Source organism: Chelonoidis abingdonii, chromosome 6 (assembly GCF_003597395.2).
Source record: "Chelonoidis abingdonii isolate Lonesome George chromosome 6, CheloAbing_2.0, whole genome shotgun sequence".
Taxonomy (NCBI): Eukaryota; Metazoa; Chordata; order Testudines; family Testudinidae; genus Chelonoidis; species Chelonoidis abingdonii.
The window spans coordinates 89,537,319-89,554,451 of NC_133774.1; the positions used below are offsets into that span (position 1 = coordinate 89,537,319).

The 17,133-nt window shown below is 36.9% G+C and overlaps 1 protein-coding gene across 1 annotated transcript in view; it reads right to left on the bottom strand.

Annotated features, from left to right (window-relative positions):
* Positions 1 to 497: 497 nt before the first annotated feature.
* LRRC2 (leucine rich repeat containing 2) overlaps positions 498 to 17,133 on the bottom strand; it is a 76,475-nt gene continuing 59,839 nt past the window's right edge. Inside the window, exons 6-9 of the mRNA XM_032806431.2 lie at positions 9,555 to 9,700; positions 5,824 to 5,979; positions 4,277 to 4,413; positions 498 to 2,423 (exon numbers count right to left, since the gene is read on the bottom strand). Of these exons, the coding sequence (XP_032662322.1) occupies positions 2,374 to 2,423; positions 4,277 to 4,413; positions 5,824 to 5,979; positions 9,555 to 9,700 (489 nt within the window). The 3' untranslated portion in view covers positions 498 to 2,373. The remainder of the gene's footprint in view (positions 2,424 to 4,276; positions 4,414 to 5,823; positions 5,980 to 9,554; positions 9,701 to 17,133) is intronic.

Consider the following 17,133-nt stretch of genomic DNA (forward strand, 5'->3'; position numbering starts at 1 on the left):
AGTAGCAGAGGCAGGCCCAGGAGTTATTCACTAGCTTGAAGGAGGACCTAAAAAAATAGACAGTCCAGGGAAGTGGAATAGCAATACATCTCTCACACCAGTCAGGAAGCACTGGATGAGGCAAAAAAGACAGAGAGCTCCTAGCAGCTAGAAAGGGTGAAACTTTACCTTTATAAAACACTTGCTATTCACTGGTGATGTGATAGATACAGTAAGGGACTAAAATCCCAGTACTTTTCCCATTACCAGTAGCTGATAGCTGGGGCATTGTGCACCTGACTGTGTGTTACCAATGGATCTGGCCCAAGTCTAACAGGTTTAGTCCCTCAGTCCAGATGGTATGTGGTAAATTTTTTAAGACTTCATAAAATGAATAAATATATAAAACCTCTGAGGTCCTGTTACCTAGCATTTGTTACAAGATCAGAAGGTGATCCCAGTTTTATTAGTACATCCCATATATGATTTTATTTACTGTACTTTATAACAACCTGTAAGAGGATAATTGTATTACCTGAGTCTTTAAACCTGAAAATAAATTAATTTAAAATATTCTTTTTAGCAAAAGCCATAAAGGCATAAGCAACAAAAATATGTTTGCTGAAAACTGGCATTCCACAACTGTTGTTTACACAAAATCAGTAAATAAAGGAGAGAAACTAAAATAATATTGATATAGCCTATGATTTTCCATGCCATAAAGTATTAATTAAATACAATCCGCCTTTTCTCCCTTTCTAATGTCATGCAGTGACTTCTGTATCTCTTATATCATTTTAGTGGTATGATCTATTAAATGGTACCCATGCATGATGCAAATGAGTAGTCATAGGACTATTGATATGGTTCATGTTGAGCATGTTGGTAAGTGTTTACAGGATCAGGGTCTTAGAGTTTAATAAGTTGTATTATATTCACACTATATTATTGATCTGAGGTATTTTACATAATATTTGGGGGCCAATTAATCTCACCTTATCTTTACCACTATAACAAATGTAGAAAAATAATTTAATATTGTAAAATCATATTTTCAAAATTGTTCTTAGAAATGCAATAAAAATATTATTTTAGTTACCTCTCTAAGTAATATTTCTGATACTCTTCTTTGCTCACCATGTGGTGTTGGTGAACTTTAACCAGAAACTGGTCTTTATCTCACCGCTATAGCAGAGCTATCACTCTTCTGTAACATGTCATCCTCATGATGTTACTACTCTCTATTACATGTTTCTCCCACATTCACACTTACACAGTTTAGGATGATTTTAATTAAATGGCTTCAAGTTTCAATTAGTATTTTTAGATTAAAAGTTGATTTAATAAATGAAAAATATTCATATGCAAAACTAAATCATTCTATAGTATTTACACTTACAGAATTATGTATAACAGATTACAAAACAAGCAAAACAAATATCATAACCAGCAAAATCATCATACTTATAGAACTAAGGCATTTGCATTACATACAAAAACAATTCATTGTTATACCAACAAAAATACTGTAATTCAGAACTATCATTATTAGTCAAAGTGTTCGGTTTTTAAATATTTTCATGATGTTTTATTAATTGAAACTTCTTCCCAGAGATTATTTTTCTTTAAAGTCCTATTATATAAAAATTGCTTACCGCAAAAATTCCAGTCACCTGTGTACTAATATTTGTGATCATTTAAATGCTTGTAATATAATGAAAAAAGCAATGGTATTCCAGCAAGTAGACACTCCATACTGAGTGTCTACTTGCTGGAATTTATTTAAACTGAAAAACCAAAGTAGGACCTTTCTGAACAGCAAAAAGTAAAAACATCACCCGTAAATAATGTATTTAAACCTACCATCAAGAACTATTCCAAACAATTGAATTAGTTATTTGGTCTTTAAAATATAATAGATCACATGCATTTTCTAACGCATTAACACTTCCACTGTTTGCACAGGAACAAATCTTTTTTCAGCTGAACTGCAACAGAATATAAACCAGATACAGCCCCTATCCCGCAAACACATACCTGCTTAACTTTACTACTGTAACCCCATTGATTGCAATAGTACTATTCACAGTCATGAAGTACGGCACATGTATGTGTTTGCATGATGAGGGCCTTAGCCATGTGTAATTTAGTGCTTGTTGCTGTTGACTTGAAAATAAATGTGTTGATTTAAAAAGTGAAATTTCATCTGATGAAAACTATTTAGTCCTTGCAATTTTGTCTGTGGATATTGAAAGCAAGTATGGTAACAAATAAGAAATTCTGTAATCATTATTTAAGAGCTGCTTATGACTCTCCATGATATCAATGTTTTCCAACCACAGACAAATATTGAGTTTTTCTGGTATCCCACAGTGTCTTAGAGATTTCTGATCTTCAGAGCTGGATAGTAAATGATACCTTTGTAGTATAGCAAGGCATAGATTCTGTAAAAGAAGAAAAAATATACTATTTAAAATTTCAGCTGTATGATCATCAACTAACAGTTATATTTAAACCTTGCCCAGAAATAGCTCAATGTCTTTGTTTTATTTCAAAGGTGAACTACAACAGCAAATGATGTGTGTGCTAGTTTTCCTAGATTCTACTGGTCTGTTATGCAGAATGTCAGTCTAGATTATCATAACTGGCCTTAAAATTGAAACTGTGCATCTGCAAAGGTGAATGTATTTTGTGTCTGTCTAAATTCACAGGATTAGCACTTATGGGTAGAAACAATTTTTAAATATATATTTATTGATTTGCAGTTCACTTTAAAAAAACACTATAGTGTTTTTATTAACAATAATAATTATTTATTTAAATATGCACCAAAATAAATGAGTATATATTCAATGCCCAGGGCTCCCAGGACAATTTTTAAAGACTACATTCATTTTAAAAAAATCTGTCAATTATCCCAGATCAAACCAAATAACCCAGGAACACCACAAATGAATGGACTTCCTCACATATGACATCCCCACCAGTAATGCAAATAGAACACCATCACTACACACTTGTTTTGTACACATCTCCAAGACCTTTAAAGCCAAATTCTGATCTGATATTTTCTGTTTATTTTCCCTCCACGGTGGCACTACTAAGGGAGCAGAGGGGGTGACCCAGCTCTAGAGCATAATTCCAAGTTCAGTGTGGGCCTGTTCTCTAATCAAGGCCTCTTGCCATAATAACCACTATAATTAGGGCCCTACCAAATTCACGACCATGAAAAATGCATCACAGACCATGAAATCTGGTCTCCCCCCATGAAATCTTGTCTTTTGTGTGCTTTTAACCTATACTATACAAATTTCACAGGGAGACCAGCGTTTCTCAAATTGGGGTTCCTGACCCAAAAAGGAGTTGCAGGGGAGATCACAAGGTTATTTTAGGGGGCTATGGTATTCTCTTACTTCTGCGCTTCTTTCAGATCTGGGCCGCTGGAGAACAGCAGCTGCTGGCAGGGCACCAGCTCTGAAGGCAGTGCAATACCATACCATTCTACCCTTACTTCTGCGCTGCTATCTTCAGAGCTGGGCAGCTGGAGAGTAGTGGCCGCTGATTGAGGGCATATCTCTACAGGCAGCAGCGCAGAAGTAAGGATGGTAATATCATACTATGCTATCCTTACTTCTGCACTGCTGCTGGTGGTGGCTCTGCCTTCAGAGCTGAGCTCCCAGCCAGCAGCCACCCTTCTCCAGATGCCCAGCTCTACAGGCAGCGCTGCTGCCAGCAGCAGCACAGAAGTAAGTGTAGCAGTACCACAACCCCTGCCCTACAATAACCTTGTGACCCCCACACAACTCCGTTATGAGTCAGGACCCTTACAATTACAACACTGTGAAGTTTCAGATTTAAATATCTGAAATCATGAAATTTATGATTTTTAAAACCCTATCGCCAAAATGGACCATGAATTTGGTAGGGCTCTAACCATAATGAATTTTGACCCCTCCGTGAAGTTTGTATATGTTTGTTCAGATCCAGGGCTCTGATTCTGGCATCTCTCATCAAAATATATCTGAAAGCTCCTCTTATTTTGAAAAAAAGATAAAAGGACTTTCACCCTCCTCCAATAGCATATAGAACTTTTACAGCTTTTAAAATTGCATATTTCATGTGCTCTTATATATGATTGTGCTCTTACACGCGTCTTCACTTTTTATAAAGATTCAGGATATTGTTGATCTCTCTGTATAACTCAAGAATATTATTTTGATGTGGCCAGGAAATCTTTATGAAATCTACAATTGTATTATAAATAATGGGAGATGTACTAAAAATTTAGTGCATATACCTCTTTCTCTTATGTCTGCAAGGTAGGCTTTCATAAATTCTTTTTCAAATTGCTCTCGATCACGTTCACTTTCTACGTTGTCTTCAGTATCGTGATACAAGAATGTTTCAAGAGGATTATCCTTAAGGCTTATAAATCTGTAGAAAAAGAAATGTTAACATGAAAGGATAACTTCTTAACATAGGCAGACAAATGTAGTTTACTATATGTCAAATACTGATTATGTTAAAAAAATTTCCCTATTCTGAAATTACAAACAGTATGAATTGATTAACTCTATAAATTATATTTACTAACTTGTCTTGTTTGCGTGTATCCCACACACAGTCCATGCATGTGACCAACAGGCCACTCGGTTTTATTAGCTAGTCAATATTACTTAAAAGTGGCAACTCGCAGGCAGAGGGGGAGTTGTGAAGAATTACTATGCTTAAGTAATTGAACAAAAGTGTTTTATGGTCTTTCTATTATGGAGCAAATAAATATTTTAGGTAGAACTCTCTTTACATTCTGTTCTCCCTAATACAATTCAGTACATCCATACTGCAATATTTTTTTCTGTAGGAACAGAGTTTTAGCATTTTGGGGCATCTGTACATATCACACTTCACAACATCTGACCAGCTGTACCATAATTCTACAGCAACTCCTGATCAGAAGAAAAAACTTCAACATAGACCCCATCCTATCCAGGTTTCACAGCATTCCAGGATTTAGTCAGAATTCTTTAGTTAATGATGCACACCCTTGGTAGTTACAGTTACTTCCCAACATCCATTACAACAGAGAAGTTCAATCTGCAACCCCTTTTGTCATGTTTGTAAATATACGAAACCAATACTTTGAAAATGAAAATCACATGGTTGCACAAACTGCTCAATAATTCCATGCACAAAGTATGTGTACATAATTCTGAAAACTATGGGGACATCTCTTGAAAGTAACAAAAATAAATTAATCAGTGAAATTTCAACTATCAAAAAGGAAAAATTTCACTCCAATTAATTATATGGCATAGTAACACTACCAGGAACTGCTCTATCAGATTCAAATGACTTCAGGTCCTAAATCCTGAGTGTCAAATCAAGACATGGGATAATCATAGTTACAAATGGGAAAGACTTACAAGTCCATTGTTCTGCATCTATAGTATACAGTCTCTCAACCAAGAATATATACATTATTAAGCTGACACAAACACTGAATGTTGATGAGGCAATAAAGTCTCAGTACAAGTACAAAAGCACTTCTCAGTAGCAGGTGAAATATCAGGAACCCTGAGGTACACTTGTACAATTCCCCACTGGACTTCAGTGATTTCATTGCCCTTAAAGAGTGGTTCTCATGTAAATGAGGTCAGAATTTTGCCCCAGGTTTGGTGGAAGTTGCACAGGTAACAACATATCCAGCCCAGCAAGCATGAATGCAGAACCCAATAAAAGGAAAGGAAAAGAGAATTGTAAAATTGTTTTTGAGGACCATTACTGCACTGGGTCACTTACCTTTCTACTTTTGAGCATATTCATTTCTCCCTAACTATAACTTACTTTAAACCTGTGTGTGATTCACAAATGTCGGTGGGTATCTCGACCAGATCATCACCACTAACCACCAGCAAGCTGAGCTTTGGCATATTGAGCAAAGCTCGTGGAAGATAAGTCAACTTGTTTTTCTGCAGGAGAAATGTCTGCAGTTCACTGAGCCTAAGGAAGCATAACAGAGAAACGTGGCTTAAAAATACAATATATTTTAAAGATCTTTTATTATATATGTGTATCTATTCAAACACCAACTGTTAATGTCTTCCTCTGGGAAAGAAGTATGAAAATATTCACATGAACCATATGCTTTTCCTTATGCTGTTTTTTATTTTCACAGAACACTCCATTGACTTCAGTGGGAAGTTTCATGCATGGTTTGATAAGATAGATGCTAATAATACACCTGCGAGAAGAACTAAAAGTTGTGCCCAAATCAGAAGCTAGAACAGTAGTGTGCACTTTCATGGTGCAGTGAAGGTGTGTGCACACGATGCCTTGCCACACAATGTGATGTAAAGTTCTCATGTACCTCATTCTGTGAGAAAGTCATCAAAGTATAAGTGGGAACAAAAATATATGTGGGAACTACTTGTAAGAGTCATGTGACCAGGATTTGGCCTTTATTTTGTTGCCGAAAATATAGGTGAGAACAAAATATATAAGGGAACTCTTACAAGTATGACTGAAATCAAGATAAAGGATCTAATCTTGTGGTTTAGGGAGTAGGCTCCTTTCATTTGTTTTGCATCCCCTTATCCTTTCTTCACACAATAGTAATTTGGGGCTGAACATTTTGAGAGTGAATGTGGGGGCCAGAACTATAAAACCTGAGGTACTATTGTTTTTCTTATTAACCTGGTTCTACTGCTAGAATAGTAATGCAGCTGTATTGCATGAGAGACATTTCCTTTGAGTTCTAGAAGGTGTGGCAAGTGGTGCTTCAGCACATTAGACAGTGTTGCCAACTCTCATAATATTTATTGTGAACCTCACCTCTCTTAAAGGGAGAAGTGATCGAATGGATAAAATGGAATCTATTTGGCTGAAAATCACTTTAGGGAAGAAAGCTAACTAATACTCCACTGGGATAGTGGATGGGGTATGCAACAGCCCCTCAGGATCTGATATGGATAGAGACCTCTTTAATATTTTTAATGAACTAAATGTATATATAAGAGTAAAAGTTTCTAGTCCTCATCCTTGCAGAGAAAAGATTGAAGCAAGAGCACTCTAAAATCTCAGAAACCAGAAGATTAATAAAAAGAACCAAAAATGTATACATTTAAATATTCATTATTTTTAATCCAATCTCTTGATTTGGAGGGGCCTAGCTGAGAGTTTTAATATTTGGAGTTAGCAATGCTAGGTTATCAGCTGGATGAAACTTTGTAATGAGTTGGGTTAAAACTCCATTTATGTCTATAAGTGTGAACTCACCCGCCAGTTATCATAACTGTAAACATATGTCCCATCTGAGACCAAAGGTGTGTATGAACTCACTCAGGAGCTTATGGGCTGAGTACTGCTTTGGGTAGGGAGGGGTGTATGACAAACAAATACTGAGGTCACAGGCAAGAACAGAGAGAAAGAAGCAAAGGAAATGAAGCAAGAAAGCCAAGCAGTAGCCCATGAGCCCAGTGTGACGCTGGAAAAAGTGAGAGAGTGAAACCAGATATTATAGGGATAACAGAAGCATGGTGAAAGAGTCATCATGGCTACATTATAGATATTGAAGGATATTTGCTGTTCAGGAAAGAAAAAAGGGTAAAGATAGTAGAGTAGCAGTGTACATTAATGATGAGGTATACTGTAAAGAAATTAGAAGTGATGGAATGGATAAAATGGAATCTATTTGGCTGAAAATCACTTTAGGGAAGAAAGCTAACTAAGGCCTTGGCTACACTGGTGCTTTACAGCGCTCAACTTTCTCACTCAGGGGTGTGAAAAAAACACTCCCCTGAGCGCTGCAAGATACAGCGCTGTAAAGCGCCAGTGTAAACAGTGCTGCAGCGCTGGGAGCTTGGCTCCCAGCACTGCAAGCTAAACCCCATCAGGATGTGGAGTACGTGCCGCGGCAGCGCTTTGAAGTTTCAAATGTAGCCATACCCTAATACTCCACTGGGATAGTGGATGGAGTATGCTACAGCCCCTCAGGATCTGATATGGATAGAGACCTCTTTAATATTTTTAATGAACTAAATACTACTTGGAATTGTGTGATTACGGGAGACTTTAATTTCTTAGATATCCATTGGAGTTCAAGTGCTACTAATAATGGTAGGGCTCAGATATTTCTGGATGTGATAGCTGACAGATTTCTTCCATCAAAGTCACCTAACCAACAACGGGTGATGCCATTTTATATTTAGTATTAGTAAGTACCAAGGACCTTACAGAAGAACTGGTTGTAGAGGAGAATCTTGATTCATGTGATCATGAGCTACTTCAGTTTTAACTAAATGGAAGGATAAAAATAGGTATGTAACTAGGATCCCTGATTTCAAAAGGACAAACTTAAAAAACTTATGGGAGGTATATAGGGAAGTGGACTGAACTGAAGAACAAAAGGATCTGAATGAGGAAGAGGCTTGTAATTCCTTTAAGTCAAAGTTGCATAAGCTATCTGGAGCCAGCATCCCAAACAAGGTGGGAGGGAAATTGTAGGGAAGGGCTGCAGACCGAACTGGATAAACAAGCATCTCAAACAGGTTATTAAGAGAAAGCAGAAATCCTAAAAGGAATGGAAGATGGTATGGATCAACAAGGAAGGCTACTTCCTGGAGGTCAGAAGATGTAGGGGAAAAAAGTGAGAACTGCCAAAAGCAAAACAGAGTTGCACCTTGCAAAAGGAAATTAAAAATAATTAAACCCAAGGTTCTTTAGCCATATAAGTAAAAAGAAAACAAGAAAAAGAAGAAGTGGGACTGCTAAGCTCTGAGGATGGGGTGCAGATCAAAGATAATATAGGCAAGGCCCAACACCTAAATGAATATTTTGCCTCAGCCTTTAATAAGGGTAATGAGGAGTTTTCAGGTACTGCTAGGGTGGCTAATGGAAATGAGGACGTGGAAGTAGAAAATACCACATCCAAGGTGGAAGTCAAACTCAAACAGCTTACTGGCCAAATTAGGGAGTCAAATAACCTCCATCCAAGAATATTACAGGAACTGGGGCATGAAATTGCGAGCCCAATAGCAAGAATTTGTAATGATTTTCTTGGGAAGGGGATGGAAATTTAAAATTCATACAGATTAGTTTGCTTCCCTACTGATGTTTACCAGGCTCTATGAGTCACATTAAGCATGCTTTGGCTTGACCTTTCTCCCCACCTCCTATTCCTTTCTATGTAGCTGCACAGTTGCTGCCCCTGCACAGTTGCTGCCTTTTCAAGCAAACTTGCTGCTTCTATCTCCACACAGATCATTATGTTGCTCAGGGAATAAGACAGGAAGAGCAACTAGCTAACCACAAAACAGGGAAACTGACTACACACCATGTGGTCAACACACTAGAAAATTGAGGAAAATATATTTTGTTCTCCAATATCTTTCTGTAATGTAAATGGTAGGCTTTACTTGTAAAATACTAGATACATTTGCAGCTGGAAATGGAGTTTTCCGGTGATGGTGTCCCTTTCAAACAATAATTGGTAAATTAAAACTTGCTGGTTGCTATCATGTTACATTCTAAACAAATTTTCTAGTTCATGAGCCTATTTATGAAATGTAAGGAACTACCTGTCTATATCTTGTGGGAGATCTTTCAGTTTGTTGTTGCTAATATCCAGCCAGTGCAAACTTGACATCCGAAGTATACAAATTGGAATAGTGGGGAACTTGTTTGTTGACACATCCACAAACCTGACTTGTTTCAAGTTACTTAGCTGGAAAAAAAACAATGCAGCATTTTAAGTATATTTTACAAAATATTTTATAAGCAAATCATTACACCCTTCAAATAAATATTATTGCTTCTCCAAATCACTTTGAGCACTGAGGATTGCATAATGTTTCTGATTTGTACTCGACTTTATGCCACACACATCACAGCCATCATTCTTCAGGTAGAGGGATACCCGACCTAACTCCCTCCAGAACTTTTCAACACCTCTAAATTCACCAAAGAAACCTAAAAAATGACATTAAATAGTATTTCCCCTTTTAAAAAGCCTAGAGTCTGGGAAAACAGCAACTGGGACAAAGTATTGGCCTTGGTCTTTCCCCAAAATAGTACAGAAAGCTAAAACCAGTAAATAAAACTGTTTTGCTAACTAATAGACTTAGTTATTACACACTTTATATATACACTAAACAGTCATTTTTAGAAACATCATGGAGGTTTTATCAATATATCATCTATTTACTTTAAATAGACTTCTTTGACTATAAACTCCTGTAGTGCATTGAAAATGTTTAGCTAAAAGACCACTTGAGACTTGCAACCTTACCAGTTCATGTCAGACTAGAATACGATCCAATATTTTCTTAACTAAAGCTGTTTAAAAATACATTTTCTGTGTTCCAAACTAAATATATATATTAAAAGAGCACTAAATCCTTTTATCTGAAGATCTGTTAAAGGAATTACATTTTTAGATAATAAACTGCTAGTGTATCCAAGGTTACCTACAAATGTAAAGTAGAACAGTTTAAGAATTAAATGTGTTAAATGAAGGGCTCTGTGTACTAAATCAATTATTTATAGCAGGGCTGTCAATTAATTGTAGTAAACTCATGCGATTAACTCAAAAAAAATCGCAATTAAAAAAATCTATCGTGATTAATCACAGTTTTAAATCACACTGTCAAACAATAGAATACTAATTGAAATTGATAAAAAATTTTGATATTTTAACATTTTCAATTATATTTATTTCAATTACCACACAGAATACAAAGTTTACAGTGCTCACTTAATAGTATTATTTTTATGACAAATATTTGCACTGTAAAAATAATAAAGAAATAGTATTTTTCAATTCACCTCATACAAATACTGTAGTGCAATCTCTTTGTCATGAAAGTTCAACTCACAAATGTAGATTTTTTGTTACATAACTGCACTCAAAAGCAAAACAATGCAAAACTTTAGAGCCTACAAGTTCACTCAGTCCTACTTCTTGTTCAGCCAATCATTAAGACAAACAAGTTTGTTTACATTTACAGGAGATAATGCTGCCCTCTTCTTATTTACAATGTCACAAGAAAGTGAGCAAAGGAGTTCACATGGGACTTTTGTAACTGGCATTGCAAGGCATTTATATGCCAGATAGGCTAAACATTCATATGCTCCTTCATGCTTCAGCCACCATTCCAGAGGACATGCTTCCATGCTGATGATGCTCATTAAAAAAATAACGTGTTAATTATATTTGTGACTGAACTCCTTGGGGGAGAATTGTATGTCTCCAGTTCTGTTTTACTCGCATTCTGCCATATATATCATGTTATAGTAGTCTCAGATGATGATCCAGCACGTTATTCATTTTAAAAACATGTTCGGTACAGATTTGACAAAATGCAAAAAAGGCACTAATGTGAGATTTCTAAAGATAGCTACAGCACTCGACCCAAGCTTTAAGAATCTGAAGCACCTTCCAAAATTTGAGAGGGACGAGGTGTGGAGCATGCTTTCAGAAGTCTTAAAAGAGCAACACTCCAATGCAGAAACTACAGAACCCAAACCACCAAAAAAAAAAAAAATCAACCTTCTGCTAGTGGCATCTGATGCAAATGATGAAAATGAACATGTGTCGGTCCACACTGCTTTGGGTTGTTATGAAACAGAACCCATCATCAGCAGGGATGCATGTCCTCTGAAATGGTGGTTGAAGCATGAAGGGACACATGAATGTTTAGCGCATCTGGCATGTAAACAACTTGCGACACCAGCTACAACAGTGCATAGGTGCTGACTCCGTGGGTGCTCTGGGGCTGGAGCACCCACAGAAAAAAATTGGTGTGTCCTTAGCACTTATCAGCATCTCCCCATGGCCCCGACCCACCTCCCTGCTTCAGCTCACCTCCACCTCCGCCTCCGCCTCCTCCGTGAGCATGCTGCCACATCCCACTTCTCCCTCCTCCCTCCCGGGGCTTGTGCAGTGAAACAGCTGATTCACGAGGCAGGAAGGGAGGGGGGAAAAAGGGGGAACGTGGTGCGCTGGGGGAAGAGGTGGGGATTTGGGAAGGGATTCAATGGGGCAGGAAGGCGGTGGAGTTAGGGCGGAGACTTTGGGGATGGGGTTGGAATGGGTATTGGGCCAGGGACTGGGATGGGGTGGAGTTGGGGGGAAGGGGCAAGGAAAGGAGTGAGGGGCATTGGCAAAAGTGCCATGCAAATGCCCATTCTCACTTTCAGGTAACACTGTACACAAGAAGCAGACAGCATTAGCTCCTGCAAATTTAAACAAACTTGTTTGTCTAAGCGGTTGGCTGAACAAGAAATAGGACTGAGTGGACTTGTAGGCGCTAAGATTTTATGTTGTTTTATTTTTGAATGCAGGGGGTTTTGTACATAATTCTACATTTGTAAGTTCAACTTTCATGATAAAGAGATTGCAGTACAGTACTTGTATTAGGTGAATTGAAAAATACTATTTTTTGTGTTTTTTACAGTGAAAATAAATATAAAATGAGCACTATACACTTTATATTCTGTGTTGTAATTGAAATCAATATATTTGAGAACGTAGAAAACATCCAAAAATATTTAAATTATATTGTATTTTATTATTGTATTCTATTATTGTTTAACAATGCAATTAATCACAATTAGTTTTTAATTGCTTGACAGCCCTAATTTACTGTATTAGTGTTCATGAAACTATTCAGACATCTTAAGGACTATCAAAGCAGTTAACAAAAAAAGAAATATTTTAAGAGTGGAAATTAACTGAGATGATAACCTACTCCAGTTCTGAAGTGAGATGTGCACAGGACTTCACCGATACTTGAACTAAGGCATTTTAGAATGCAGGGGAAATTTTCTAAACAAACAGCATAAACAAGTGAAAGTATGATTTTTTAAATTATTTCATTTGTTATAATGCAGGGTGTTATTAGTGACATAGGTAAGGGAATTTCATTTTTCAGGATGAGATCCTGGCTCCACTGAAGTGAATGACAAAATTTCTATTAATTTCAATGGAGGCAGAATTTCACCCTTAATATTTAACTTCACACTGCTTCTTTAAAATGTTGATATTCCCGGTGTGATGCTGTGTCAAAGCTGTAGCTTCCTTTCAGATACAACTTGATATTGCTGCCAGCTTTCCAAGAACAGGCTTTAGAACTTGAGGGAACCTATTCAAAGAGCTTTATTGAAGAATATTGGATTACATAGGATACTGTTAAATTCAGCCTTCAGAATCAAGATAGAGGCACAGAATCAAGAAAGCTGCACAGAGGCTCTCAAAGTCAAGATACAAGTTAAAAGTCTGCTGGCTCCCACTTTAAAGCTGCTTTCAGGAAGCATCAAAGTGGAAGCCCCTCACAAGTGAGTAAAAGTTTCCAGGAAAACATTTTAAAGAGTGAGGTGTCTGATTTCCAAACCACATCTCATTTCATTTTCCAAAAGCAAAATTGCCACGCATGCAGTTCAAGTTTCTCTCAACTCAAAAAAATTAAATTGTTAAAACTGTGTCTCTCTGGTTATGACATAGAAAGGATAAATGGATCTGACACAGACTCTAGCAAGGACAGGGTTAAAACAGAGCCCCAAACAACCAGATGCCCATGCAAAGGTTGCAAACTCTCCTTAAGTAACACGATTCCTGGTCTCTCACTTCCAACAGGACCTACCTGACATCACCCCTTTCACAAGCTGCCAAACACTTTAGTTTTCCCAGACAACTGCCACACTGCAACAGTTCTGTAATGTTAATACCACATTCCATGGCAAACAGAAATTTCTATCCAGCGTTAACCAGAAAACATATAAAAACAAAGTGTTTTACTGAATTACATGTTAAAAGGAACATCAATACTGCATGACTGCATGTTATAAGAATAGCTATATTTCCATTTATTATATGCTAATACCAAATGATCTTTTTAATATTTAATTTTGTTTTTCTTCAGAGTTTATAATCCCACAAAAAGGAATTTGCCACAGAAATATATACAAAACTTTGATACAAAACTTTGGTTTGGCATGCCACACAATATATCAGGCTCTAATTATATTGTGTAGGCTACAAGCCCTCCTTGCGCTTTCTTTTAGGGAAATAGTTAACAAAATCTATCTGGTTTCTACACCGTGTTCCAGCAAAATGGAGTTTTTATTTAATCTGTCACTGAAATGCTACCAACAAACCGCTGGGGAATATGACACACTGGAAATTATGACAGCTAGATATTATATTTACTAAAGAAAATCCTATATATATTTATTTCCTTTTGAAAGACTAATGGATTTTTGTACCTCCTATAACATTTCATTTATAAACAAGCCTGCCAACCTTATCATTTTTACTTAAGCGGTTTATTTTTGCTGTTTAACTTGGTTATCTGACTTTGAATCAGTCAGAATATAGGTTTTATGCAAGCTCCCATTTTAAACACTAGCTATATTTGACAATCTTACTACCTGACCAGAGTTATTGCGGTCCTTACTGTTAATCATAATTGTCATCTTTATTTGACAAACAACCTGTATTGCTTCTTATCTTAATAATTTTGCTTTTAAAGAAAATAGTCCTTGCAGCATTCCAGAACTCCACTGCTTTGCTTTTCTTTGACAGTTAAAGTTTCAGTTGAGAGAAAAGGACACCATGTCCCTGAGTTGAATGAGTTGTTTGATTAATGAGTGTGTTTTTACTTCTGCTTTATTTTTATCATTGAAAGGGTTTTACTGATAAGGTCTGTTGCCTGTGGTTTTAGTATGAGCTGCCCATTGCACGGCATCAGCAAATGCAAAGATCTGAAATTATGTCAATACCTACCCAAAAAAACCCAACAACATTAAATTAAATACAAATATTCTGTGGCAGAAACAATCTGACTAAAACCAACATAAGCCAGGAAATACAGAGAATTAGCACAGCTATGCCCAACTGCTTTCAGTTCTGTCCAAACAATTGGCGACCTAACACACGAGGAGCCCAATTTTGCAAGAAAATCCTGGCCCCATTGAAGTCAACATGAGTTTAGCATCATTGATTTTAATGAGGCCAGGATGTCACCCAACCTCTCCTGCCAGGTTTGGATGGCACTCAACACCTTGCAGAAGGCACTCAGCAACTTGGAGGATTGGGAAACATCTGTGCTGCAATATCGATGACAAGAGAACTACTCAGGTAAATTCTTAAGCTTTAACTCTTAGCTAACGAGCTCTTGTCAGTTTAAACCACACCCTTAACATTTCTTTCATATGTATTTAAAAAAATATATTATTATTACTACCACCACGGTGTTTTGCAGAAGAGTACAGCAGTTAGCAGGGAGTTGATAACAAGAAGTATGCCCTATTCTCCACCAGAGACAGGATGCTGGATGAGACTACAGTAAAACCATTCCTAGGGTTAGAGTCTGTGATTTCATCAACCCAGGATCTTGACATAAAGTAACACAAAGAAACTCACCCCAAAGTCTTAACATGGGGGCAGGTTCCTAACTAGATGACAGAATTCTGGTAACTGAAGAATGTTAAATTGGTCCCAAAAGAAGATTTTCAGAGGCATTGGACACCCTTATCTTGTACCGCTGGAGTCAGTCAGAGCAGCACCTCTGAAAATCAGGCCACATTTATTTTGATGCCTACTTGTGAATTTAGGGGTTTAACTTTAGGCACCCAAGTTTTAAAATGTTGGCCCTATTTCCTTTCACCCTTTTATCTTTAAAAAATTACATATACTTAAAGAAAACAGTGATGAAGTAAAATGTCTCATGTGATTTGAGAAGCAAGCAAAAATGCCAACTATTTCAAAGAATGAGTAAACTAGGTGCATATAAAATACTAATTGTTACTGTAACATTGGGAAATGACCTACAGTAGAATGTAAAAATGGCATCAGGGCCATGAAGAAAGACAACTATGTACTCATTATTTATTTGTATAGCTGTAGCACCTGGAGAACCCAGCCACATTGTGCTAGGTACTGTGTGCACACTGTATAATAAAATGATGGTCTCTATAGCTCTAGCAGGACCAATCCTTCTCCCATTGAGTATGTCTGCAGTGCAATCAGTGGTGTGACAACAGCATGTATAGACATACCCGAGCTAGCGTTGATCTAACTAGTTTGAACACCAATAGCAGTGAAGTTGCAGCAGCATAGGTGGCAGCACAGACTAGCCCTCAAGTACACACCATCCCAAGCAGGCTTGCACTGCTATTGCTACACAAGCTAGCTAGATCAGAGCTAGCACAGGTATGTCTACAGGTGCTGTAGTCATACCTCTGATCACAATGTAGACAAAGTCAATAGCAAAACTACCACTGACATTAAAGGTAGCAGGATTACTAGACTATGCAAGCAAACAGCCATAAAAAGCCATCATGTGTGGAAGTGTTTTAATTGGTTTTACATTTTTCCTTTATTTCATTGACTCCTGTACTTTTGTTTCATCCCTTGATCATACATACATGATTGAAGAACTGCCTGGTAATAACAAAAGCACTATGCTGCATAAAAACCTGATCCAGCAAGAAATTTAAGCACACACTTACGTTTAAGCATGTAAATCCGTTTCAGTCAATGGGACTACAAAGGTGCCTAAAATTAAGCAAGTGCTTAAGTGCTTTGCTGGATTGGGGCCACATAAATGGCAAATATCCCAAAAGGTTACTTCCTGTTGATTAGAGTTATAAATTATAAATCTTCTTACTGCTAGTGCTCCAACCACATGTAATCCACATATCAATGCAATTTGCCAATACAAAATAGCTCTGTTTTCTAAATCTCCAAATCATATTGCATAGGAACAAGAAGGGATGAAAATCTAGCCCCACTGAAGTCAATTGCAAAACACACACTTACTTACCTGGACCTAGAAATTCGCACCAAGGGCTTACTTTTCATATTCTTTGATTAAAAACACTAGTTAGAAGAGCCCAGTCAATAGTATTGCATATTATTATTTGACCTCTCGGTAATGTTCTGATGGTAAATATCTTTTGATTTTTAAAGATCTCTTTTAAAATATATTCTGCTCCATCACCAATAAATGAAAAAAAAATGTATGTCCACTTTTATAACAGAACAAGTACAAATACACCATTTTGTTATGCTCCCTCTGCACACTGCAGCAGCCGTGAATGGAGAAATACTATTAGAGTGACAGATGTAATGATATAAACACACAAACAAAAACATTT